This window comes from Aulonocara sp. 'chitande type north' Nkhata Bay, linkage group LG2 (genome assembly GCF_057382095.1).
Source record: "Aulonocara sp. 'chitande type north' Nkhata Bay isolate Kocher_YH1m ecotype deep benthic linkage group LG2, A_spYH_male_GT1.1, whole genome shotgun sequence".
In the NCBI taxonomy this organism is placed as follows: Eukaryota; Metazoa; Chordata; class Actinopteri; order Cichliformes; family Cichlidae; genus Aulonocara; species Aulonocara sp. 'chitande type north' Nkhata Bay.
This window is the reverse complement of record NC_141345.1, coordinates 7027861-7055491: the sequence shown is the minus strand read 5'-3', so window position 1 is coordinate 7055491 and position 27631 is coordinate 7027861. Positions and strand designations below refer to the sequence as shown.

Below are 27631 nucleotides of genomic sequence, written 5' to 3'. Positions count from 1 at the left end.
GTTGCTATCCGATTGGTCAGTCTGACGTCACTGGCCGTGTCTGGGTCTAAACTCCGCTGCAGGTCCACATATCAAACGATCACTATGGCATTACTGAGAGTTGAAAAACTGTCTAAAGTCTTTCATCTTTAATAAAATGATCAGCGTTCTGCTCTACCAGATGTAACAATTGAGTTTAACATCCAGGCATCCATGACAACGGAATTTATGACATTTAACGGAGTTAGAAGTTAGCAGGAAGTTAGCTCGCTAGCTTCTATCTAAATACAATATAGCATGTCCTGACTGCGGGGATTTGAAAACAAATTAAAACGTACAGCTCTGTTATCACTTCCAGCATAAATGAAGACAGAAAACTAAAAAGCAGTGACGTTTGTAGGGTTACTGAAGTTTGGCTAGCTGGTATATAATGATGTGCTATGTGACCGCTAGCGACACAGCTATGTTAGCATAATATAAACAAGCTAACTTTTTTTCCACTCGATAAAAGTTAACATGAGTGTTCTCGGTGGTCCGGAACAAATGTAATCGCATGGCAGGATGCTGTAAAAGGACCAAACTTCAGCCAGGAGAACAACTGAGATAATCCATCCACAATACGAGGTTAGTCATTCATATACTGCTGCATGGGCTGAGCTGTAGTTACATCCTAAGGTTTTAAAAACTGAGCTTAAATAAATGATTAGCGGTAATAAAAGCCGAGGGAGGTCAACAGTGATCACTGACTGTTTTAGGAGCTTTTTGAGATCAAATAGAAGAAAATACATAACATTAAACATGTTAACAACACAAAAGCCATATTAAACGCAGACTACTTTAGGCCCGGAAGTAGGATTCGTCACGTCATCACTGAACAACCGAATCCGGTTGTTCAGTTTAATGCTATGTATTTTCTTCTATTTGATCTCAAAAAGCTCCTAAAACAGTCAGCTAACTCCCTGCTAACTTCTAACTCCGTTAAATGTCATAAATTCCGTTTTCATGGATGCCTGGATGTTAAACTCAATTGTTACACCTGGTAGAGCAGAACGCTGATCATTTTATTAAAGATGAAAGACTTTAGACAGTTTTTCAACTCTCAGTAATGCCACAGTGATCGTTTGATATATGGACCTGCAGCGGAGTTTAGACCCAGACACGGCTAGTGACGTCAGACTGAACAACCGGATAGAGTAAATTCACAGACTCCGCCCCCAGCACCATAGGCTCCAATCAAAGCTGAAGTGAAGCCGTTTCAGAACATTTTGCTCTACATATTTGAGTTGCTTGCCATGCTTGGTAAGTCATTTTTTCAAAGATTGTTTCAATTATTATTAGCTTTTACTTCTGTGGCTCTTTGGAGTGGAGACAAAGCTGTGTGAAAGGCATTAGCCATGTTGCTCGGTGATAGCATAATATTCTGTTTTAGCTAGCTGAAAGGTATTGTTTGCGGGCAAATACCACAGCCTTGAAAAAAAGCTTGCATGTGAATTTTCAGTCAAATTTTTGCCCCATTAATGCGGCTATGGCGTTAACGTCATTTTAACAAGATGAACACTGACGGCACTAATCCTAACCCTATATCTGTAGAAAAGCAAAAGTGACTTTTCTGGAAAAGGTAAATATTTTCAGGGTTACATTTATTTTTAGTAGTAATTACAGGAAAAACAACCAAAGAAAGCTAAGCGTGAAGCTTAGTAAACTCTTCTTTCACTATCACTTAACATCATAAACGTATAAATGTAAGACGCATTTGTGGCTTTAGACAGTTAACTAGAAACTACAAGTTTCTATTAATGTGTACAGACACATCAGTAAAAATATTCTGAAATTATCCATTCATCTACCTGAATAACAGATTATAGACAGGTTGGTCCAAATCTAGAAAAAAGACCAGAGAAAAGAGTCTTTGTACAGATGAATTTCAAAATAAGAGCTTCCCTGTTACCCATCTCTGTTAAAATGCATCGCTGTTAATATGTTAAAAGTTCACAGAGACTTTTCCAGCACAGACAAACTTCCACATTTTGTTTTTGCATATGTTGCGTATACATGAAGTCGCAGAGCTTTATCAACTTTTGAGAGAAAAGTTTTCTTCCTTAAGCCGTCTCTAATCTCAGATGACTAATTTAACAGTAAGCGAACAGGCAGAATGTGACTGCCAGCGTTGAAAAGAGGATAAAGAAAGTTGAATTCTGCCTCGGCCATCAGCGCCGCTCCTCCTGACCTGCACATGTTTGCGCTCGCAGGGCATTTGTTCTGCTTGTCAAAGTCGCCATCCAATTGGGCGCCGCTCGTATTAGAGAGATCAGTGTATTTGCATGTCTCCACGATGGCTGCCTCGCTCGTTTCTCTTTGTGAATATAAAGCAGACAGAACTTAAAGCTGAGAGGTTTCATTACCGAGTCTATCGCAGCCGTGCAGTTTTGCCACACAAATTAAATTGTGCCACTTTGTTGAGCACCGACCTCGTCTTCATAACTGCAGCTTCATCTAAGCAGCCGTCAGCCTGCAGGGAAACTTTCCACCAAACGGACGTTGTGAGATTCACCTTTTTACATTTACTGTTAACCTGCAGCTCAAGCAAACCTAAAAGCGTCTGTTAGCTTTCATTAAAAGGTTTCAGGTCTCACTCAGGAAGCAAAACGTGACAAAATCTTAATAAGACACAGCTTAACGACAGAGATTTTCAGTTATTGTGAGAAATGTTGCTAATTGGGAAAAATGAAATAAAAGCATAACACAGCAAGGAGGTTTAAATGGGACGCAAAACCTGAAATATTCTCCTGCAGTGTTATACATACAGGATGGAAAGTGAAACGTGGGTGAGTCAGGAGATAAACTGACAGCTTACAGGTGACATGATGAGAGCGAAGGATATCAGCGTACATATGAGGCAACCTCAGCTAACTGGAGTCCTGGGGCCGTTTTTGTGCTGTTGGAGTCTTTTGGAGCATTTTTAATGACATCATCTGACCAGTTATTATTTTTATTAACATTTACAGTGGGGCAAAAAAGTATTTAGTCAGCCACCGATTGTGCAAGTTCCCCCACTTAAAATGATGACAGAGGTCAGTAATTTGCACCAGAGGTACACTTCAACTGTGAGAGACAGAATGTGAAAAAAAAAAAATCCATGAATCCACATGGTAGGATTTGTAAAGAATTTATTCGTAAATTAGGGTGGAAAATAAGTATTTGGTCAATAACAAAAATACAACTCAATACTTTGTAACATAACCTTTGTTGGCAATAACAGAGGTCAAACGTTTACTATAGGTCTTTACCAGGTTTGCACACACAGTAGCTGGTATTTTGGCCCATTCCTCCATGCAGATCTTCTCGAGAGCAGTGATGCTTTGGGGCTGTCGCCGAGCAACACGGACTTTCAACTCCCGCCACAGATTTTCTATGGGGTTGAGGTCTGGAGACTGGCTAGGCCACTCCAGGACTTTCAAATGCTTCTTACGGAGCCACTTCTTTGTTGCCCGGGCGGTGTGTTTTGGATCATTGTCATGTTGGAAGACCCAGCCTCATTTCATCTTCAAAGTTCTCACTGATGGAAGGAGGTTTTGGCTCAAAATCTCACGATACATGGCCCCATTCATTCTGTCCTTAACACGGATCAGTCGTCCTGTCCCCTTGGCAGAAAAACAGCCCCATAGCATGATGTTTCCACCCCCTTGCTTCACAGTAGGTATGGTGTTCTTGGGATGCAACTCAGTATTCTTCTTCCTCCAAACACGACGAGTTGAGTTTATACCAAAAAGTTCTACTTTTGTTTCATCTGACCACATGACATTCTCCCAATCCTCTGCTGTATCATCCATGTGCTCTCTGGCAAACTTCAGACGGGCCTGGACATGCACTGGCTTCAGCAGCGGAACACGTCTGGCACTGCGGGATTTGATTCCCTGCCGTTGTAGTGTGTTACTGATGGTGACCTTTGTTACTTTGGTCCCAGCTCTCTGCAGGTCATTCACCAGGTCCCCCCGTGTGGTTCTGGGATCTTTGCTCACCGTTCTCATGATCATTTTGACCCCACGGGATGAGATCTTGCGTGGAGCCCCAGATCGAGGGAGATTATCAGTGGTCTTGTATGTCTTCCATTTTCTGATGATTGCTCCCACAGTTGATTTTTTCACACCAAGCTGCTTGCCTATTGTAGATTCACTCTTCCCAGTCTGGTGCAGGTCTACAATACTTTTCCTGGTGTCCTTCGAAAGCTCTTTGGTCTTGGCCATGGCGGAGTTTGGAGTCTGACTGTTTGAGGCTGTGGACAGGTGTCTTTTATACAGATGATGAGTTCAAACAGGTGCCATTCATACAGGTAACGAGTGGGGACAGAAAAGCTTCTTACAGAAGACGCTACAGGTCTGTGAGAGCCAGAGATTTTCCTTGTTTGAGGTGACCAAATACTTATTTTCCACCCTAATTTACGAATAAATTCGTTACAAATCCTACCATGTGAATTCATGGATTTTTTTTCACAATCTGTCTCTCACAGTTGAAGTGTACCTCTGGTGCAAATTACTGACCTCTGTCATCATTTTAAGTGGGGGAACTTGCACAATCGGTGGCTGACTAAATACTTTTTTGCCCCACTGTATTTAACCAGGAAAAAATAAACTCTCAAGATAAAAAATCTCACAAGAGTGTCCTGGTCAAGAAGGACAGCAGTACGATCATAGGTTTTATACATTAATGGCACATAAACATACAAATCCATAAACCGTAAGTGCAGTGAAAGAGTAAAAAATGAACCAAGACTTAAATGTCAGCATTAATAAAGAATATATATCAAAGGTATTTGTCTAATGTCAGAAACAAAAGGAAGGCAAAACATTTTGGTGCCTGAATCGACTCCATTCAAGTGGTTTAAAATTGCCTTCAATTCATTGGCATCAGTTCCTTCAGTTTTAGTTTATTCTGCAGCTGATTCCAGGAGGATGGAGCAGCAGATTCGAATGATCTTTTTCCAAATTCAGTGTGAACCTTTGAGACAGATTTAAGGAATAACTCTTGGGACCAATGACAATGACTCCCCAGACTTTTTTGATTATTGTATGTCTGTAAATAAGATGGGAGCAAACCTAGAATAGCCTTACAGATAAAGAAAATACCAGTGGTGGAGTCTACGACATGACAGAGCAGACAACGTACAGTGGTGAGTAAGAGCTTTAGAATTTATAATGGATCTCAGTGCTCCATGACAGACAGGATCCTGCACATGTAATCATTCACATGATGCATGCATATAAACAGGGGTGCACATAAGTGGTCCACAGGTGTGCATTCACTGTCAAAATAAAAGACGCGCGCCAGATATGAAGTTGCAACGCGTGTTTGCATACATAAGATTTTCTGGAGGAGGACAGACATTTGTTTAGAACTCTTAAAGATGTTGAAGAAGCAAGCTCCTTTAAGCAATTGCTTTGCTGTTCCTCCACCTCCAAAGAAATGTCAGGAGTCTGAACCGCAAAAGAAGCGCATATTCTTGGAAAAATGGTTGCAGGAGGTGAGCTGGCTTCAAACAAATGATGAACGCACAGAGATGTGATGCAAAATATGCCGTCAAAATCCCACTCTAGCAGACAAAATTATTATTTTTGACAGCAAATACGCACCTGCGGACCACTTATGTGCAGCCCTGCATAAATCACATTGCCATAATCAAGTATGGACATAAATGTCCAAACAACTCTCTTTCTTTCCTTTAAGGACAAGCTGGACTTTACTATAAAATAAAAACCAACATGGGTGATGTCATGAGGGATACTCCCATCTTTTATATACAGTCTATAATGTTCTTTCTTTAAGTTTCTTCTTCACTGAAATAACAGTAAAGTTTAAAAAAATAAAATAAAACAAAGTATGTAATTCGTTTAAAAAGATGCTGTTTATCGCGTTATGGCTGAAAAAACTACAACTAGAATGCTCCAGCTCTGCGCAGCCTCAGTAGCATCTTTGAAGAAGGCAGCAGGCAGGATGCTCCGGTGTGGGTTTGCCCTGCTTTGACGTCTTTTGCACGCTGTCCTGGTAGAGAGAGGGTGGAGGTGTTTCATAGAGGAGAGCCCTGCCGCCCTCTGAAGGCTTTATTACTGCACCGCATCACACAGAGAAAAAAAATATTAATACATTATATAGAATTAATTAAAAATGATAAACAGAAAGAATTTTATAGGAAAAAATGAATAAAGACAAAAATAATGTCAGAAAGGGAAACAAATGTCCATTTAAAAAAGAGATACCTCTAAATTATTAATAATAAATGCTTGAACTCTGAATACCATATGTCATAATGGTAATATAAATTAGAATGAAAAATTTCACATATTAATAATGTGTAAAAAGAATGAAAATAAATAGAATGTCTGCAAATAATAATCAAAGGTCTGTAAAATACTGTTAAATAATCCCAAAACATTTTTAAATTAATACAATTTACCAAAATAAATAAATAAATATCTGAATAATTTAAAAAACATAATTTCATAGTTTTGAGGCAAAAACAAAAAAACCCAAACTGATTAACTGATGATTAATGTTGTATGAAAAGTTATTTTTAATAATTACGTGCGGAGTGCATGTGCATAAAAAATGTATGAAAATACATAAAATGTGTAAAAAACATTAACAAAATTCCTGCAAAGTAGAAATGAAGTAGAGGTCATTTATTTTCCAGCTGCCTCGCTTTGAATTCCCGCCTTTGGAGCCGTTTTTCTTTCTTTGAACTCATCATGATAACAAGCGCTGATATGTCAGTGCAGCTAATCTCAGGCTTTAATCCCAGTAACACATCGCCTCCGTGCTGCATCACCTGCTCCTCCTCGGTCTGATCTCTATTCGATCGATCTGTGACAGCTCTTCCTTAGTTGATCACTTCATTCACTGACACCTCGACTTCTGTGAGGTAGCTGATGCGTGGCTGACCTCAGCAGACCTGTGCGAGAGTTCAGTTCATCTGTTTTCAACTTTTTGAATTCTTCTTTGCTCATTTTAATATTTTTACTGCATTTAAACTTCTTAAACTTGGATTAGAGATGTGTTTTAATTCATAGACAAACAATATATTAACAACTTGAACATACTGATAAGATGCCTTTGTTTTTTCCCACCTTTTATTATTGCACTGCTCTAAAGAGCGCACCAGGACTTTTAACCTGTAAATGGAGCTTATGTAGGTGAGAGCGGTGTGTCATGTATCATTCTGGTGTTTATCATTTTAATGACCACAAATTTACTGTGGTTCCTCCACAACAATAAGTTAACACAACAAAACACACCTGTCAGCTTTTCTTGTCTTCTGAAACTGGAATGAAATGTTCCCATCTTTAAAGCATCATTGGTCAGCTTCTGTTTTAACTGTGTAAAATATATCAAAAGACTTGAAGAGTATAAAATGCTAAAAAGCTTTAAAGGTGGGGTGGGTTTTGATTATCGATTTATCGATTAAAATCGATTCTAACTTGGATAACGTGATATTGATTCATTAAAATCATGAATCGATTTTTTAATATTAATTTATTTTGCCCGAAATGCCAGAATCTCAGGTTAAACCTCACAAAATTTAAACCACCAAACAACTAAAACAGTAAATGAGAGCAGTAACACAGATTCTTCACAAAGATGTAAACACAAAGCGCGGACCCGCCGACGCATCAGAATCAGTGAGATGTCGCCTTTCTTACCCGATGGCACGGACACGGTCGGGGCTGAAAGCCGACAGCTCGCTGATACTGATGTTTCGGCGATGCCGTTCAATAAACTACTGAACAAATTTTAACTTTTTAAAATTATGCGCAATTGCAAAACGCTTAGCTGTGTCTCTAATAAAACCTCTGTAACTTTGCTCTCAGCAGCATCAGGTAATGTTCATATGTTGAGTTATAAAAACCCAGGCCAGGAAAATCTCCTTCATGTTTTTCTGTGTTTTATCTTCAGCTACTTTGACACAAAGGAATCTGCTGTGACGTTCACACCTTTGATAAAGTCTCACAAGTGTCAGCTTTCTTTTTATAGATACAAAAATATGGAAATGTACTGATGCATGATCTGAATTATAATATTTCGGACTGTCTGAGGCAAAATTTCCCCGATTCAAATCGAATCGAGTCGTGGATCAAATCAATTCTAGAAATCAGTGACGATACCCAGCCCTACTTTAAAGACCGCCCAGATGGCGTGTTTTACTTAACACATTCATGAGCATCTCAGTAAGAAGCTGAGCAATGCTTCGACTTCCTGTTGCAGACAGTTCATGCGGACATCCACGCGGCCACCGGGAGCTGCGGAGGTGGTGCGGGAGATCCAGAGGGATCACAAGGACCAGAGGATCGGTGTGTCGGTGGAGCGTGATGAAGACACCAGCTGGCTAACTACACCTTTGTTGTAAAGGCTAATAGTTTATAGTCTGTATATAAAAGATATAAGGAGCCGACCTTCAGTTTAAACTTCATTCTGATTGAAAAACTTTTAAAAGGAAACACTGGAGATGAATTAATTGTGACGTAGAAATCAGAAAGTTTATTTACAGAAACAGTTTCATGAAGGTAAAAAACTTGATCAAACATGGCAGATATTTACAGAAACCTCTGCTGACTCATCCTGTGGCGTTTGCTCCTCAGTACACTTTGGCCCTGCGGAAGAAGACGTAAAGTATGAACTTTAGTATTTAAAGAAACGACTAAGATTTGTACCGACCCAAAAAGCTCACACGAGGACGCCGTCACCTGGAGAAGGCAGATATGGAGATGAGCCCGAGCAGGAACTCGAGGCCGTAGAAGCAGAGCAGCACGGCGTTGAGCAGGAACTCGAGGCGCAGGATGAAGGTCTGCAGCAGAAGGTAGTACACGGCGAGCGCGGTGCAGGGAAGCAGGACAAAGAGCGACACACAGGAAGCCAGAGAGCGCTCGCACAGGTTTCCCTTCCAGCCTGGATGGAGACGCAGTTTGACACTCAGTTTGTGACGTGCATGTTGTGTGTGTGTGTACGACATGTTCTTGTGAAGCACTTTGTTGTCAGACACATAAATGTCTGAGGCGACTGTTGTTGTGATTTGGCGCTATATAAATAAAATTGAATTGAATTAAGTAGGAGATGGTAGGAGCAGCAGAGCATGAACTCAAGACAGATAAAAATCATCTTATCTGACTTCTTAAAGGACATGAAAGACCGTTCCTGTTATGAATAAAGATTTATTCAAAATGAGACGTGACTTTGCTCACCATAAAAGATCCGCAGAATCTCAAGAGCGAGGAAAAGCAGCAGCAACACGACGTCCAGAACCAGGTTATCTGACGGGTACGGCAACAAAACTCCTGCAGAGAGCAGACATCAGAACGCCATCAACATCAATATGACCCCATCATCATCAGCCTCTCCATCTAACAAACACCATCATCTTCATCACCATCATAATCCTCTCCTCCGGTTTAAACTGTGGAGGCTGTTAATTGGAATTAACCTGTTTAGATAAAGTTCCACAGCTACAGTGGACCCACGTATGACTTCTTAACAAAGTGAGTTTCAGGCTGCAGCTGAACAAAAGCAGGATATTAAGCTTTTTTTAATGTAAAAATAAAATCTTAAGTTAAATGTGTCTCGATCTTAAAAAATAAAAGCACTTTGGACTGAGTTCAGACTTTTGTGGGTTAGGCGTACATCAGCAGACCTCCTGAAGGACCCAGATTTCGTGCACTTTCTGAGCTTGGAAGCTTCGACGGTAAATCAAGTGCACCTCAAACTCAGTCCCAGTTCAGCTCGAGCTCACAGCGGTCGGTCAAAAAACCTAATTCTCTGTCTTATGTAATCGTCTGTGTGAACGGCACCATTTCTCAAACTCTGTCTCTGAGTTCTGCGCTGCAGGAGAAAGAGGAGGTAGAGGAGGATGCTCTCACACACCTTTATAGATGAACATGAGGACCTCGGCCAGGTAGAAGGCAGCAAAGTACCAGCTGTTCAGGTAGAACAGCACCTGCAGAGGAGCGGACGAGAGCTAATGAAGAGGAGGTCAAGGAGAAACAACAGCAGACACAAAGTCACATGACCTGCAGCTCTGCGTTAGAGTCAGGTGAAGGATACGATTGGTTGGCTCTCTGCAGGAAAAAAAGTGGAAACAAGAAGCAGAGGAGTGAGTTACAGACCACAAACAGGACAGATCAGATTATTGATTAACCTGCTGATTGTATTGGTGATCTTGATAATATTATTAATGATATAAAATATTTAAATATTTATTTAAGTGATTTTGTTGTACACACAGATTTGCAGGTGTGCTTTCTTTCTTCTGTCTCTTTTGTCATATCTTTGACATTTCTAATGTCTGTGATTACTTTTACTGCATTTAGTAATTTATTTATATTCTTGTATTATTCTATTCTTTATAAAGCAGCTTTGAGGTCCAGGATGTCTGAACTGAGGATTGTCGTTCATGCATCTATGTCATCACTTCCGAATTATTGCAATTTTCAAATTTCTTTGTTCTCTTGTCTTAACAAAGCTCCGCGAGAACGTCTGCAGGTCATTCACAGTGCCACTGTGAGGGTTCAGACTGAGTCACTGCTGATTCAGCTGCTTCAGAGTGCACTTCCCCTTGTGGGACTAATAAAGGTATATCATATCATATCACTTTAAGAGTATGGTTTTGACTTTTAGAGCTTTGCAGGGACCGGAACCTACGTACATCTGTGAATTTTAACATCCATGCACTGCCAGTAGCTTCAGGTGGTCATGTTGTCAGGCTCTGAGTGTCTGAGATCTGTGGAGTCTTTCAAAAGTCAGACTAAAACTGACATTTTTAAACTTCCCGTTTAATGTGTTATTTTGTGTTGTTTTTTAGGCTTTAGTATCCTTTTTTCAGTGTTTTCCATGTGGCTAACTGAACTGAAGAGACTAAATAAGGAACCACAGCTGCTATTTCTGTGTAAAAACATGTGCTGCGGTTCTTTATTAGTAACGTTAGCGTCTCTGACTCTGCTGAGGTTTGATGAACTGACAGAAACCTGACGTGTTTGCTGCGCTGACCACGCTCAGCCTGCTCAAAAATAAATAACCATATGCCGTTTTATTCGACCAGTACACTCTCCTGTAAATTCTCCACTGACTTTAACCTATGAAATATTTCACACTTTAACCCTGCACCATCACCGATTTATCAACAACAAAAACCTCACACTCACCGGGCGCCATGTCCGCTTCGGCCCTGTTGCCGTGGATACCGTTTGATTTGTTCTACGCATGTGTGAAAAAGGCTTTTTCCCGCTTTGGTCTTTCACAGTAAAAGACCACAAGATTATTTTGGTCTAACAGTAATGCAAAATAATAATAACAGGTATAACAACCCAGTTTTACTCATGAAATATTTGTTTTCCTTTGCTAAATTAAATCAATAAATTTAATATTATATATTTAAACAATGTTTCGTAAAGGCACATTTTGATTATTTTTTTAAGTACAAAACCTAAAAATAAAAGATTAATCATGATAACATTATTTATCATTCATTTTAGAAGCCCAGAGCGTTTAGAACTACGACACCCAGTACCCTCCTGCGGTTAGCCGATTGGCCAGAGTGCCGCAAGGGTTTACGTGGCACTGCTGTGACAGGCGCATGCTCAGTTTGAGTTCCGTGTGTCCCGGCAGGAAGATGGCGTCGCTCCGGATCAGGATGCAGCCGTGTCTGTTTTCAGTTTTACTCCTGAACGTTTTGTGCAGCTTCGTCTCCGCGCTGTACTTTCACATCGGAGAGACCGAGAAGAAATGCTTCATCGAGGAGATTCCGGACGAGACCATGATTATCGGTGAGAGGGGGGTGGGGGATCTGTAGGATAATGCTAGCAGCTAGTTAGCCGAGCAGCTAAAGTTTAGTGTGTCGTGTCTTCAAATGTGTGTGTACTTTTTCGAAAGAAATTAAACTTAATTAAAATAAATATTCTAAATAATAGTTCACGATAGCATGATTTATTTTTATAGGAAGGGGAAAAAATCGAAACTTTAAAGTGTGATTAAAGTTTTCATAAAGGTATTTTTCCATTAAAGAAAGCTGTTGAAATAATAATCCATCAACACTAAGTTTAAAGTGGATCCTTTGGTCCGTTGAATCCTCCTCTATAATTTAATCCAGGTTATATTAAAGGCAAGTTTATCTCAAAGTTAATCAGCCCTCCTCTGTTTGAATGAGAGAAACTACCACATGGTACACACCATCAGCCGGCAGGAAATCTGTCCGTTCAAAAAAGCTTTTCTTTCAGCATCTTAATCTGCACAATTTTCATCAGGTTAAAGGTTAATTCGGAATCATTTCAGGTGCACCTCCTTTATTAATGCATCTGCAGATAAAGTAAAGCAGTGAACTGAGAGTTAACTTCAGATTGTGATAGTGAAGGAGTTTTCTAAAGAAAACAAAGAAAATTGTGTTGCTGTTGCATTTACTGAAACATAAAGTTTAAAACATAAAGAAAAAAGTCGACATATTCAATTGGAAGTTGATAAACTGATGTTGGTTTCAGGTCCAAACCATATTCATTCAAACTGCTCACTAATCAAGCCGTGTGTCTGTGCAGGTAACTATCGGACTCAGCTGTATGATAAGCAAAGGGAGGAGTACCTGCCGGCCACTCAGGGTCTTGGCATGTTTGTGGAAGTCAAAGATCCTGATGACAAGGTGAGCATAAAGTTCATGTACTTAAAGAGTCTATGTGGCGTCATGCTGTCGTGGTTAACGCTCAACTGTACAGCCACATATGCCTCATATGTGAAAGGTCCTCAGATGAAGACCAGGAGGAGACAAAAACACAGACTCAGGAAGTCACAAGCTCCGTGTCAGTCCCAAGCCCGGATAAATGGGGGGATTTCGTCAGCAAGGGTACCTGGAACAAAATAAATCAAACGTGTGGATCCATCCTCTGTGGGGATCAGCTCAGAGTAGCTTATATATTTTGATATGTGCAGTATTTTTACGCCTGGACTGTGCTCGAGGAGCTCGGCAGGATTCACAGTAGTTCAGTTTAAAATGTTCCTCCTTCAGCTCATACTCTGAATCAACATGTATTAGCTCCTCTGCCTTTAAGCCAACTTGTTCTGATTGGCTGCCAAAGCTTTGAGCAACAGGTGGGTGGGGCTTCCTTGCTTTGCGAGATTACAGCGATGCAGGAGAAGGAAAAAAGTGTAATAAACTGAGTTTTCAGAGCAGTCTGCAGCTTTCAGCTCTCAGGAGTTACAGTACAAATGCTGAGACTTCTGCTTGATGTGGAAGATGTTTTGTTTTTTCCCTGCAGGTGATTCTGTCTCGACAGTACGGCTCGGAAGGACGCTTCACCTTCACGTCGCACACACCTGGAGAACATCAGATCTGCCTTCACTCCAACTCCTCCAAGTTCTCGCTGTTTGCCGGCGGCATGCTGGTGAGGAGACGCTCAGACATACAAACGAGAGCTTCAGCAGTTTATTCCTTTCTGTTCTGATCCGTGATGTTCATAACCGCGGTTTGTGATTTTTGTGATGTGTTGCAGCGCGTTCACCTGGACATCCAGGTGGGCGAACACGCCAACAACTACGCTGAGATCGCTGCCAAGGACAAACTGACGGAGCTGCAGCTGAGAGTCCGACAGCTGGTGGAGCAGGTGGACCAGATCCAGAAGGAGCAGAACTACCAGCGGGTCAGTCAGAAACGCCTTGGCGCTTTTTTGTTTTTGTCAGAAACGCATGAAGACCCTGAACATGAATCAGAGCTGCTCGTCTCTCAGGCTCTTTGATTTTATGTACACGCCCCAAAAAAATCAGTTTAACAGAACATTTTTACCACTTTACCGGCTGTCAGCACCAGTTTCCTGACAACATGAAGCCTGTACTCTCCACCAGACTCCATTCATTAAAACAGATGTTTTACCTCCTGATGTATTCCTGCCTCAGCTGGTCATTAAATTTATTATGACTTAAAGCACAAAAAGTCACCAAAGTAGAAAAGCAGGAACCCATTTTCTGTTTCTGTCAGTGGAGTCTACATTTATTTAATTCAAATTAGGGCTTTCAGTATTTTATTTGTTCCTGAGTAAATCGGTTTGGCTGAGATTAAATCATCTTGTCTTTATTTTTAGTTAGCACATACCTTAAACACTTAAAGCTGGAAGTTAATGATAGTTATATAAGAGCAGATGCGTGCTGGTGCAATAAGTTGTACGTTTTACGTCCAGTGGATGCATGATCTGATTAGTCGACTAATCGCAAAAATAATCGGTGACTAGTCGACTATCAAAATAATCGTTTTTGGCAGCCCTAGTTCAAATATAAGGTTTATGTTTAAACGTTTAGTTATTATTTTTTTTTTGCAACTGTAAATGTTCAGACACTGTGTATTGTCATAGCTGTCAAAAATGACAGCGTTAAGGCAAGGCAAGGCAAATTTATTTGTATAGCACAATTCAACAACAAGGTGATTCAAAGTGCTTTACAGAGACATTAGAAACAAAAACAAAGGTTTAACAAAGGTTAAGGTTTAACGGGCGCCCCCTGCTGTCTGTTTTTCCCTCAGTATCGTGAGGAGCGTTTCCGTCAGACCAGCGAGAGCACCAACCAGCGGGTCCTCTGGTGGTCCATCGTCCAGACCCTGATCCTGGTGGCCATCGGTATCTGGCAGATGAGACACCTGAAGAGCTTCTTCGAGGCCAAGAAGCTGGTGTAATCTGGAGTCAGAGGGTGTGCATGCGTGTGTGTGTGTGTGTGTGAGTGTGAGTGTGTGTGTGGTGTCTACTGATGGATGCAGTACTTAGTGGCGGGCGGCAGAAAAGACCCAGCTGCAGGATTTGGCTTGAAAAACATGTTTAAGATTTTTGTTGTTACTGTTTTCGTCACCAGCCGTGATCGTGACGAGCGTTTAACCTGACCAATCAGGGAATGTGTGACCCACCCTCTCCTCCATATTTATTACAGCGCCCGGCGGCGGAGCAGTTTTAGATTTTCTCCCCCTCGCTCGCAGCATGTGTTACTGGCCTATAGCGATGCAAGTCTGCGGGACATGATAGTCACGTATACGTGTGATCTGCGCTCAGAAATGATCATCCAGATTCATTCATTAATCCACAGATCTGATGGTTACTGAGACGACGTGTGATCTCGGCGTTTGCATACTCGTTACCAGGGACGGGAAAGGTTTCTCTTTTTTGCAACGCTGACTAAAAGTGGGGCGTGATTTTAACACTGCCGCTCACGTTATTAAAGATCTGAAACGGTCTTATTTTATTTTACTGAAACACAGAGTTGTTTCGATGTTTCACTTCATCACATTACTTTCAGGTTCTGGATGTTTGTACGCGTTTTTTGTGCCGGTCGGCATCGCTGCAGCTGTCCTCTGTGTTTCGAGTCTGCTGCTTTTGAGAACATCTGAAGCAGGCTTTGCTCACTGTAATCAGTCGCAGAACTGATTTACTGAAAGACTCCTGGAGCTACTTCAGTTCAGGGGCTCGTTCGAGGCTTAAGACGATTTTCAAGGAAATGTGATATCTTTGGTCGACCGTTCAGGGTGATGGTCGCTGATCTCAGTTCAAATTTTTTCTGTTTTCAGATGAGATTTAGTTTCTTTTTAACAATAAAGGATGGATGGTCGTGTTTTCATTTTTTAGAAATGTTCCTGTAGGCGGGCTTTAAATCAGATGGTGAAATATTTTGGGGTTGGGAGAGGGGCTTTTTATTATTTAGCGTCCATGTGAAACTCTGTGATTGCACTCAGAATAAAGTTCAGTTGGTTTGAAGGATGGCGTGGTTAAATGACATTCTTGTAATATTCCCGCCAAAACACAGCTCATAAAGTCACAAAAGAGTTTTTATACACAGTAATTGTTTTCTTTTAAGGGCAAAGATATTTTAAAAGAAACCTGAGTATTGTGACTGCAAAATATAATAAAATTAAAACAAATCAAAGTGTTTGTGTGGTTGATGAAGTCAAATTTAAACTGCTGTTATAAACCTTCAAGAATCACCGTCTAAGGTGTAAAACTCGGAAGTGTTATTGTATATTTGGGACGTTTAATCCAAACATTTTCAAGTATTTAATATAAAATCTACTGCTTTAATTAAAGTGATCAGGGATTTCTTTGTTGGTGGAGAATAAAAACTTTTGTGTTGAAGCAAATTTTCTGCTTAAATTCTGATTTGATGTGTTTGTACTTGAGAATAAATTTGAGATTCTGATTGGAATTAAAAACGATGGTGGAAATAAAATAAGATCAAAGCTGCTGCTATTAACAAAATACGGTATTAAACATCTCAAACAGCTTAAATGAAAACAGAAAAAGGATCAGTGTGTTTCAGTACTGTGCACAAGTTTTGAGCCACCCCGCATTTCTTTGTTTTCCATCCAAAGAGCCAAGCTTTGTTTTTCAGCACATCTCCGGGCTTCCTGAAGGTCTTTATAAGTTTTTCTTTCTTCGTTATGTTACTGAAAAGTTGTTGAAATGAAAACAAGAATAATGTCTGTTTTTAGACATCTGATGCTTTACACTGAGTTTCTTTTTCTTCCTTTTTTTTTTTTTAACACCTAACCCAACAGTAGAATTAAACCGTACACAGGATCTTGCTGATGTTATACAGTCCGGTCCAGAGATTAGACTTATGCAGGGGGAAACTGTTAAAGACATTTTAAGCTATAACCAGAATATGTGATTTTTGTGAATTTTAATCTATATTTATTTGCATTCTTTGCTGTATTACTGTTAAAATTGATTTAATAAATCAAGAAGTTGAAGATGAGCCTCTTCATCAGAGGTTTGGGCTGATGAGGTTTTGGTTGTCTGCAAACAGCTGAGGCAGCACATCCAGAACAGACCTGACAAATTGGGGTTTCTGAGGATGGCTTCATTCTTGACTTGCTGCTGTACCAGAGTGACACTCAACTGCAGTGTCCCCCCCATCAGCACATATAAGAGCTACAGGTACACGGACACAGACAGGCGAGTAAACAAGGCTCCTCTGAAGTCCACCGAAGAGATGGAGAAGAAAGCGGCTCCTCACTGTACGTGGCACTTCGTCACCAGTGATGATGCATCTCATTCTCAAGAGGAACAAAAACAAGTTAGCCGCTGTTTTGTCAACAGAGGTGAAGGTGGAGGCGTGTCCTCAGTGTCCAGGTGCTACAGTGACACCAAGAGGAAGGAGCAGGTGAGCTGCTCTGATGTCATCAATGTCAGATCGACATGCTGGTCCACCTCCAACATTGCCCCACACAAAGAGGTGGTGCATCCAGATGTTTGCATATGCAACGGATGTCGGCCTCATCCACGGATCATCTCCTGGTGGGACTGCAGGTGACCTGTTACTTACTTTTTCAGGATTCAGGTGTTCTTAAAACTAACAGAGCACTAAGTAGGGTAAAGGATCATTTATGTTATAGATGTGCGGTTAAACTGAAATCTTTGGTACTGAATGAGAACTGCTCTCATAAAAATAACAGGTTAACATCTGTGCAGGTTTGTCCAACAGGATTGAAACATCTGAAGAACATCTGTTGTTACTTTACAGCAAAACAGCGTGTCATATTCTGTGTTAGCAACAGCAATATTAATAATCTGTAGCACAGGTGGCAGTAAAACAGGGATATGTTTTTGTTCAGTCACTAAACTCACAGCAGGTCTCCCTGCGGATGTGCTGCTCCTTTAATGAGACAAAAACCATAGGAACCTTTGCTTATACTCGCCGCTGTTCCCCATCGGACTCGTATAGAGGTTGGACCACAGTACAGTCAGCTTGGTGTTCTTTCAGCGGGTAAAAACGCTGAAATATGCTTCCAATCGGAGCCTGTCGTGTTACATTTTTGTTTTAACAGAAATAAAAATTTAGCAAACACTCGCATAGGCTCGGTGACCGTCGATAAAGCCCAGGTTATAGCCGGGAGGAGCTGAGTTTGGACCCGGAGCGGCGATGTGAGCGAACCGCTGATGCTACGTGTACAGTTAGCTGCGGAAGCTAACAGACCGGAGGAGGATTTAAATCTGAGCAGATGTTAAGCAGCTGTACGGCGGCAGCAGACCGGGGCACAGAGCCGAGGGCCGGCATGGAGCACAGTCTGGTTTCCGTCAACACTTACAAATGAGGAAAGATGGAGGAGAAAAGCCTGAAATAACCAAGCTATAATTTATAACAACAAGAAGGAGAGGAGAGAAGCTGGTCCGACTTTACAGCGAGTCCGGCAACATGATGTATTCATCCAGGAGGAAACCCGTGCTCTACTTCAAAGAGGACAGGAGGTGAGAGGAGAGCATGAAGTTTGCTTTTCCTTTCTCTTTCTTATTTTCATGCTTTGATTTAGTTTCAGTAAGTTTGCTACAGCCGAATATCAGACTCACTGAAGGTTCAAATATATCACAGAGAGGTTAAAATCACTGAAATAATCTAAGCCGTAAAAAGTAACTATACAGAAGAACAGATTTCAGAGGGAAAACTAGAGAAACTGTCAAATTTACAAGGAAACCTTGCCCATACGGAAACAAATTGCATATATTCAAGAAAAGATAAATATTTTTTTTCAACAAATGTCAGATTTACTCGTAAAAAAATATACAGCAGAAAATACAGCACATTTACGGGGGAAAACTGGCAAATTGACAAGAGAAAAGACCGCCAACTTTCCAGTAAAAATGGGGACATATGCAGGGGGAAATGCCTCAATAAAAGTCATGCTGTTTAAAAAAATGTTGTTGGTTTTGTTTTTTATAAAAAAACAAACAAACGTGGCTCTTTCAGTTTAACAGCCTGCTTTATGGGTTTTATTTCTGGGTGTTACTGTTACACTGAAGGGAGGAACTCATGTGAATTCATTGATTTTAAATTTCTTCTTTGAAAAATGTCTTTAGCTTGTTTGTGTGGTATTAAAATTAAATGTAAAAGAAGTGATGGGAAATCACCAGAAACCTCATTAATATTCTTTCTCGGCTTTGAAGAAGTGATCCATCTAAAGCTCCCGGGCAGCAGGAGAAGTGAGTAAAACTTCAGCCTTGTTGTTTCCACCAGCGGTTCCCAAACTGTGGTTCAGGGACATCCAGAGGTGCTTAAAGTGATTCTGTCAGGGAGTCTTTCTTCCTTTATCTTTCCCCAGTTTGTCATCCTCACATCTTAAACTTAATTTGTAGCCCAGAGTTACTCTAGTTTTCAAATTTTCGGATTAGTTTTCATTATTATTGTATGGAGAGCGTAGGACAGAGGTGGTGGACTTTTTGACTCTTTGTCTTTTAGAGGGTAAACACATCCATCAGAGATTGGTCAGAATTAAAATTAAGACTAAGGAATAAGGAGATTTCCTCTGTGTTCATTTTAGTATTCACAAAATCATTTAAGAGGCTGCCCCTCAGGACTCAACCCAAATCATCATCATCATCATCATCTCCTTTATGGCGACAGATTTGTCACAGCAGCTTTAAGTCTTTGCACTTTTCTTCTCCATTAATGACTTTTGCATCACACCAGGTTATCTTTAAGGAAATTCCCCATGCATTGGTGAAGCATGTTAACTGTTTTTGTCCGATTCACTGTAAAAATGTCCAAAGTTGCCACCCTAGAGTGTCAACATGCACAGCAGCATGGTGAGTTTTCTGCTTGAGACACAGTTTGGGAACTCATGCTGTTGCCTCCTTGTTTCTTCATTTTACTGATTTCTCTGCATGCTTTGAATATTTGAGTCACAGCTTTTATGTTCAGCAGCTTGTCGACTAATCGTGATTTAAAGAAATGTTCTTCGAAACAAAAAGTGCAGCATGTGTGCATTCAGGTCTGAAACAGAAAATCGGGTGCTTTTCTGCAGTGTTAACACATTTTCAGTACCTTAAATAAAGCCAATTTCTTTCAGACTAACAGATTCAGAGATATTTGGGTGTGGCATGGTAGTCTTTACTGAGCCCAGAGAGCTGTGAAAAGTGGTGACAGTAGTAACAGTAACTTTATTTTTATATTTAAGAAAGAAGCACAAAGACAGGAACGTTTTCACCAACAGAAGATATAAACTTTAGATGAAAGGGGAAGTATAAAGTGTTTTGTTGGAGCGCTGATATCGATGTGAGCACACAGACATGATGTAACAGCAAGAAAATGCTGATATCACCACAGACGGGAAGTAATAGAGGGTGGGATTCAAACCATCAGGGCCAAAAACAGAACAGGATCAAATAAACCCAAAGAAAACATTTTAAATTTACTTTCACTTCAGTTTCTTCTTTTTCTTTTCTTCTTGTTTTTGTTGCCTCAGTGATTTAATTTCTTAGCTTCCTCCTCGAGGTCCCTGGAGGTAAACCGGTTTACTTAAACGAGTCCCGCAGGAATGTAGCGTGTGCTGCAGGGTCAAAAAACATTTCTACACACAGATTAGTGAACAAGGCTGAATTCTAGCATTACTTCATGACTCCACCCATTCCTCCAAATATGGTCACTTCAAGAAAACAAGATGGTGGCGATGAAAAACGCCAACGCTGAGGCTTCAGAAATTGTCCGCGAGGAAATGTGAAGAGTGCATGACAAAATAAACAATAATAGATTAGCTCAATGTTCATCACCTGGTGATGGTTTGTTGCTTGTGGACTTTTCTGACTACAGTTGCCTAGGTAACCCTCTGACACTGCACAGTCATCTCAGTCAGCGGTGTCCTTCGCTCTGCCTGGTTGTCACTTGGCCTCCTACTTTGTGCCACCAGTGGTCGCTTTATTTCATCACCTAAAATCATTGACTTTCTACAGTCGCTGGTAGCCACGCCCCTGCTGGGATGCTGCTGGTCATTTCATGTGTTCGCCCTCTAATATCAGTGTACTGGTTTGTTGTGTTCACTGACCACAGGCAGTAGGATTCTCAGGTTTTAAAACCTTTTCAGACGTGTTTAACAGCTCATGTCGAGGCCTGAGTCAGTGGTTTCCAGAGTTGCAATTTTATGTTGTTAAATAAAGTGAAATCATTTCTTTGCACCTGTAAATGAGCCTTAATCTGAACCCAGCCAATCTCTGACCACTCCACTTCTTCTGTGCATCAGGTACCTGTCCGGTAAATGCACCGTCTACAAGCTGTTCGGGCTGTGCATGGTGCTGGTCCTCGTCTCTCTGCTCTGGCTGCAGCTCAGCTGTTCAGGCGACATGTCTGCGACGCACGGAGAACGATGCATGCCCCAACAGCCGGCGCCACCCTGCCCGGCCAGCGGTCAGGCGTCCGTGGTGGACGACCCGTCTTGGGGGCCTCACAAACTGGCCGTCGTAGTTCCCTTCAGAGAGCGCTTTGAGGAGCTACTGGTGTTCGTTCCCTTCATTCATGCGTTCCTCAACAAGAATAAGATCCGCCACAAGATCCTCATCATCAACCAGGTGGATCACTACAGGTGAGGCATCCTCTCCAACCACAGAAGAAAATATGTCAAACAGGTGGCCCAGGGATCAGAACCGGTTTGCTGTTGCTCACTTTGATGGCCACTTTTCAAGAAAATGCTGCATTTACAGAGATGGGAAAATGTGGGAAATGAGAAATATTTCTGGATCTGTGTGATTGTTTAAGTCAGAAAGATGAAACATACATTCAGTTAGAGAAAGTCAACACCCGAAGGTTTTAGCCACGCTGCTATAATCTGTACTTTGTAATGTAGTGAATGTAGTGACAGGAAACTGCAATGCAAATGACTGTTTATCATCTTTTTAATAAATATCACTTCCTGTGATCAGTTAAATCTCAGAGGAGACGATGGTTTCAGCTTTGTTAACACGTTAGTTCTCAACATGTTATAGAGCAGTGACGTCATTGGCTCAGCTAACTTGGCACAGTGGCTAAAAGCAGTTTTTACATCCCACTTTAATCTGTTCATGTACAGATGGATTATTAAATAATAAGAAGTGAGGAGACAGTTACTTAAAACTAGTTTTACATTTGTAATAATTTCTAAAACATTCAAACTTTAACGTTCAGAAGTAACTATGATGACAACAAACAGCCAAGTAATTAATAGGAAATGGTGTGTGTGTGTGTGTGTGTGTGTGTGTGTGTGTGTGTGTGTGTGTGTGTGTGTGTGTGTGTGTATGTGTGTACTCTGTTGTCATTTACTGATAATTTACACACATGTCCTGAAGACACCCTTCAGCAGTAGGTAGCAGATCTTTAGGACGAGAGCTTGGAGCTTGGTGGGTCACATGATCATCCGCTTCAATCCAGCATGTTGTTAAAGCGAATGGTCGCCTGTTTGTTCCAGATCGGGTCGAATATTGTCAGCGTTTCGCTGAGCACATTTTTTTTCACACTCTGAAACAAGAGTGGGTTGTCTCACCTTCCTTTAGCTTACCTGTATGTATTTACCTGTGCTCTGTCGCTCTGCGTTACCTCTGTGGCCTGCAGTGCAGCTGGATGTTCATGTATGATGTCACCAGGTGGGTGTTTGTGGTTAAAGGATGTAAAGAAGTCCACCTCGACAGCTGTGCTGGTTTAAACGCTGATTAACTCCAGTTTTGTTGTCATTTTGTTGAAAAAAAGGTTTCATCATCAAGGGTCAGAGTTCATCTGACCGATATCAGAGGTTTGCAGGTCTAGCAGCTGGTAGATAAAATGGAGTATCGACTGCATAAAAAGTTAGAATTCAAGTTGTTTTTGTGAAAGACCTGGAGCCGAGGGTTAACGATGGTGAAAATAAAAGGACCTAAAATGGATCCATTTGGGACGCCACATTTAGGAAAAACAAAAAACAAAGAGAATTTTCCTGCTCAGGCAGAGATTTTAAATAGAAGGATAATTTAAAACTTGTCATTGCAACAAACAGAGAAATTACGATAATGTGGATTTCTTACCTGTTCTTTCAGATTTAATCGGGCATCTCTGATCAACGTGGGCTACACGGAGAGCGGTAACGACACAGACTACCTGGCCATGCACGATGTGGACCTGCTGCCCCTGAACGACGCTCTAGATTACGGCTTCCCAGAGAAAGGGCCGTTCCACGTGGCCTCGCCGGAGCTCCACCCCCTCTACCATTACAAAACCTACGTAGGAGGAATCCTGCTGCTTACCAAGAAGCATTACCACATGGTACTGAGCCTCGCCACGCCGGCTTTCACACATTTTCAAAGGATCTCCCAGGGCTGCGAGGGTCACTGTGGCACATTAAGAAGAGTGTCTGGAGAGACACTGACCTGCATTTTAGTATTGTTTAAGACAATAAAGCCAATATAAGTGTCAGAGCATTGAGCTATATGAGATACCTCTGCTGAACGTCTCTCTTTACTGCTCTTTGCATTGGGGGAAATCTGAGGAGGGAATACATTTTGTCCCTGTGAGGTTAAAAAGATTTGTGCATAGATGGATGGATGGATGGATGGATATAGACCCTGAAAAGTATAAGCGGCAGTGGATGGATAGACCAGAGTGGGGGGTGCAGTTACTCAAATTGTCCACCAGGTGGAGTCATTTTACTGTCTGTGATCTTGACTATGGTTATATCAGCAGATTTATGTTCTGTAGTTTAAAATAACATCATCGATGGTGTTTTTATTGTTGCTCTGCAGCTTTCAAATTTTAAATGAAGCTAATTCTTTGGCTCTGATGCAGAACATGAACTTTTACCCCCCTGTGTTTCCCTGCAGTGTAACGGGATGTCAAACCGGTTCTGGGGTTGGGGCAGAGAGGACGACGAGTTCTACAGACGGTTGAGAAAAGCAGAGTTACAGGTAACAAAACCAAAAAGAAAACCGCCGGAACAAAAAGACAACAAACAGCCTGGTCCTCATATCCGCCACATGGCGTTCATCATTGTTTTTAAAAAAAGAAGTTCACAGATGTTGCAAAAAGGCTTCCTGTTGGATCCAACAGGAAGTTCCACCAATTTGAATTTAAGAGGTGCTTTTTGTTGTGATTTTGCCATTTCCAGGCGGTTTTACTGTAGTCTGACGATGATGATGTGTGAGGAAGCAAGTTCTTGTTAAAGGGCATGGCTGTGGTGAACTCGGGAATACAACTTGTAATACATCAAAGTGAATCTTTGTGATGAAAGTCCAGAGGGTGTACTGTTACGGGCTCCTGCTGTTTTTTTTTCTCTGCAGCTGTTCAGACCGAGCGGCATCACCACAGGATATAAAAGCTTCCTGCACGTCCACGACCCAGCCTGGAGGAAGAGGGACCAGAAACGAGTCGCTGCTCAGAAGCAGGTACGAGAATCCACCTGCTGCAGAAAAGCACGAGTGGGCGATTTAAAAAAATCCAGCTTGTTTTCATCGAGGCAGCAGAAACTAAAATTCATCAAATAATTTCACGTCAGCTTATAAAGTGATAAAGTCGCATCTCTTTACCTTCACTCGTCTGCATGACTTGTCAGCTGCGGGTCATTGATTCCCTGCGATGAACTCCAGAAAACAAAAATACTCTTTGACTTTATTTTAGTCAATAACTTAACTGGACCTAGAGCTGGGCGATAGAACGATAACGATATGTATCGCGATATAACTTTTACTCGATAGAGAAATTAAGCTATTGCGATAGACCTCGCCGCTCTTGTCCTCAAAAAAAAAAAAAAGGTCAGCCAATCCAAATTAAGTAGCGCAGAGCCGAACCAATCACAGCCGCAGCGTCACGTCGCGTGACTTGTTACGTACAGCACAAGTGCCAAGCCGCACGTGTGTTTGTTTGGGAAGCAGCCAGCGGGTAATGGAGGAAATGAGTGTGCCGACTAGAAAAATCAACCGAGCGTGACCGAAGAGAAAACAGATGATGGTTCCAATGCCGGAGAGATTGTCGAACGGAAGAGCCATAGAAGTTCCGTAGTGTGAAGGTATTTCGGCTATTTCAAGTCTGACAAAAAACAGAGTAGCGTGCACTGTAAATTGTGCCGAAAGCAAGTCTGGAAATACAATAAACTGGTGCATGCGTCACACTGTGCGCCACGTTATTGTTTCGGTGAAATGAATTTCTACAATACTGTTACTGTTAATTCTACTCTCTGCAGTGTTTAAATGCTTACATATACACACAGTTACTGTCCGTCCACACATACGACTCGGTTCTGCTTCTATGCCCCAGCTTTGTTTACTTTTTCCCACCGAGGCTTCTAGACTTCTGATTGGCCAACATTTCTGCACGGTTAGGAATCTAGCGCCACCTGCTGCTTTGGCATGTTCATAGCAGCGTTTTCCTTCATTTCTGCCTTTATGTGTGGACGGGATTATTTTTTAAAACGAAAACGGAAAATCTCCGTTTTCAAAAATACCCGTGTACGTGTGGAAGTAGCCTCAGTCTCTGACTGGAAGCGCTAATTCGTCATTCGGCTTTTGTCAGACTAAAGTAACTGTTAAAACTGTTTGAAAAGCTCAGCTATACAACAAGGAGAGATTGAGAATTTCCTTTTAGTTCTCAGTTTATTTGATATTGACAAAAGTTAGTCAGTTTTGTCTGTTCTTCTGTAAAACAAAGATTTATTTTTAGAATTAATATTTTGTTTCTAAGTGGAATTGACAATTTAGTCTGTTTTGTTTGTTCTATTTTGAAACTTAAACGCTTTAGCGGCTGCCTTTTGTGTAGTTTGCAATATTTGCCTTTATTTATCTGAAAAAGTCTCATGTTCCTTAAGTACATCTACCCTGTTGAACTTATTATGGGAAATAAATATTTAAATAAAAACAAGCTGCTGATTATTTCACATTTTACTTGTGAGCAACGGCACATTTAAATCTTACAAATATAGTTATTTGGCTTATATCGTGATAGATATCGTTATCGCCTGAAATGAAAAAAACATATCGTGATATGAAAAAATCTCATATCGCCCAGCTCTAACTGGACCTGTTGTACTTTTTCTTAGTACCTGTCACACATCGTGGTGGAGGTTTATAATAAACACGAAGTCTGTAATAATGAGCTAAGTGTGTGAACGGTAACCCCCGAGAGCCAAAAGCTCAGACTGCAGATGCTCCTTACACTCAGTTTACTCGTTTTTTTTTGTTGTTTTTTTTTTCAACAGTTGGGTCTGTATGATGTTACAGAGAGGGGATATCCCTAATACGGTCATCTCAGGAGCCTAAACTCCTCCCACCTACTTTTCAGACTCAGAAGCTTGAAAGAAATATCAGATAACTGTGAATCATGCAAAGCTCCTTTAAAAGAGTCTAAGACTAAAAAATGAGGAGCTGAAAGAGAGAAGGGTGACAGAAAACGCTGTCGTAAAAATGTTTCAGCAGTGTAATTTTAATCTAAAACCATAAAATGTTAGCATTACACTAATGCGTGCTGATTGGCTAGTTAAGGATTTAGGTGGCTCCAGCAGACGTTAGGAGCGTAGTCAACGTGCCGGAGAAGCTTCCATGTGTGTAGAAGAAGCAGCTGGAGGTGGTTGAAGGTGATGCAGGAGGCTTCATGCCCCCTTTTGCCTTCCTTTTTACATCCCGCCACCTCCTCGGTTCTCTTCGTGCTCCCTTGTCGAACGCCAACATGTTCACAGATCGTTTCATGTCACTGCTGCACCCCTCAACTGCTGTCTCGTGTACCTGAGCAATTATGTGATTTGTGACAAAGTTAATTTTTTAGATTTTGTTGTAAACCTGAGGTTTTGGACTTTTTTAAACTCAAAACAATCTCCTCCCCCTCCTCCTCCTCTTGTTCCTTCTCCCTGTAGGAGCAGTTTAAGGTGGATCCGGAGGGGGGTCTGACTAACCTCCGTTATGAGGTGGAGTCCCGACAGGAGCTGACCATCAGCGGCGCCCCCTGCACTGTCATCAACACCAAACTGGAATGCGACCAGAACCAGACGCCCTGGTGTCTTCTGGGATAGCGGGCAGCCGGTTTGAGGACAGTGGTTCCTGTTTCTGACTCTTTTACGGATAAATCTGCAGCTGGAGCATCCAAACAAATGTTTAATTTACTCTTTGAGGTACATCTCCACATGAAAACTGCTGTTTTAGTAACAATAATTAATAATGAACGATGCGAAGATGGTTTGTCGGCATTTGACCTCTGACCTCAGCAGTCTGGACGGAGACAGATCCAGTTCAGGACTCGTGTTTTTCTGCTCTTCCTGGTACCTGCTGGCACGGCGTGAACGCAGACCTGCAGCCTGTTTTTTAGCTTTTAGACTCAGCTCGGGGCCGTGCAAATACATGCAGAGAGCGCCGCACGCTTCTCCGGGCGTCACGAGTGTCCGTTACTCCTGTGAGCGTCACAGGACTGATTTTTAGCTTTTTACCCACGATGGAGGTAAAGATGGAATAAAAACTCATCAGTCAGTGAAGTGAAAGTGTTTTTATTGTCCTGCTGAAATTGAGTCATTCCTTCATGTATTTTGTTTTTTTGTTTTCTTTTTAGGGAAGACTTTGGTCAAAATGGACGCTTGTAGGAGTGTTAGGGTCACTGTATGCTGATTTTACATTTCAGAAATAAACTTTCTGTTTCAACCCATCTATTTGTCTTCTGGCTGGTATTAAGCCACCGCTCAGTCATATTCACAGTGTAAACTTTTGTTTTTCTTTTTTTTTTCAGCAGTAAAAGTCACTTCCGGGTTACGGCACTTGTGTCCAATGGACAAAACAAAAAATCTTAATGGGATGTGTGTGTTATTCTTTTTGACTGTTTTATTTTGAAAAATGAATGAATTAATGATACATTGAGTCATTAACTTTGGTGCCTTTTTGGTGGTGTAAGAAACCAACGCTCCCGGAAAAATCCTGTACAAGCACAG

General features: G+C 41.3%; 3 protein-coding genes across 7 annotated transcripts; 2 read left to right on the top strand and 1 right to left on the bottom strand.

Moving 5' to 3' along the window:
* Window positions 1-8478: 8478 nt before the first annotated feature.
* On the bottom strand, window positions 8479-11234 carry tmem216 (transmembrane protein 216). 4 transcript variants are annotated; one of them, XM_086304592.1, is made up of 6 exons: window positions 11160-11234; window positions 10029-10076; window positions 9883-9955; window positions 9207-9299; window positions 8696-8913; window positions 8479-8618 (listed from the first exon to the last, which is right to left on the bottom strand). In XM_086304592.1, exons 1-5 carry the CDS (start codon window positions 11217-11219, stop codon window positions 8708-8710), a joined length of 480 nt encoding a protein of 159 aa, XP_086160718.1. In that variant the 5' UTR covers window positions 11220-11234; the 3' UTR covers window positions 8479-8618; window positions 8696-8707. The 4 variants fall into 4 exon arrangements, with proteins under 4 accessions (XP_086160718.1, XP_086160710.1, XP_086160736.1 ...); XM_086304584.1 differs by having other exon boundaries at window positions 8712-8913; XM_086304610.1 differs by having other exon boundaries at window positions 8712-8913; window positions 9883-9976; window positions 10063-10076; window positions 11160-11225.
* A 341-nt stretch (window positions 11235-11575) lies between these two features.
* On the top strand, window positions 11576-15894 carry tmed9 (transmembrane p24 trafficking protein 9). Its single transcript, XM_086304570.1, has 5 exons — window positions 11576-11780; window positions 12543-12643; window positions 13257-13382; window positions 13491-13637; window positions 14510-15894. The coding sequence occupies exons 1-5, from the start codon at window positions 11591-11593 to the stop codon at window positions 14657-14659; spliced, it is 714 nt and encodes a 237-aa protein (XP_086160696.1). The 5' UTR covers window positions 11576-11590; the 3' UTR covers window positions 14660-15894.
* A 1786-nt stretch (window positions 15895-17680) lies between these two features.
* b4galt7 (xylosylprotein beta 1,4-galactosyltransferase, polypeptide 7 (galactosyltransferase I)) lies at window positions 17681-27351 on the top strand. 2 transcript variants are annotated; one of them, XM_086304560.1, is made up of 7 exons: window positions 17681-18215; window positions 18909-18944; window positions 20978-21316; window positions 22776-23001; window positions 23556-23639; window positions 24012-24116; window positions 26573-27351. In XM_086304560.1, exons 1-7 carry the CDS (start codon window positions 18163-18165, stop codon window positions 26726-26728), a joined length of 999 nt encoding a protein of 332 aa, XP_086160686.1. In that variant the 5' UTR covers window positions 17681-18162; the 3' UTR covers window positions 26729-27351. The 2 variants fall into 2 exon arrangements, with proteins under 2 accessions (XP_086160686.1, XP_086160677.1); XM_086304551.1 differs by lacking the exon at window positions 18909-18944.
* The last annotated feature ends 280 nt before the right edge of the window (window positions 27352-27631 follow it).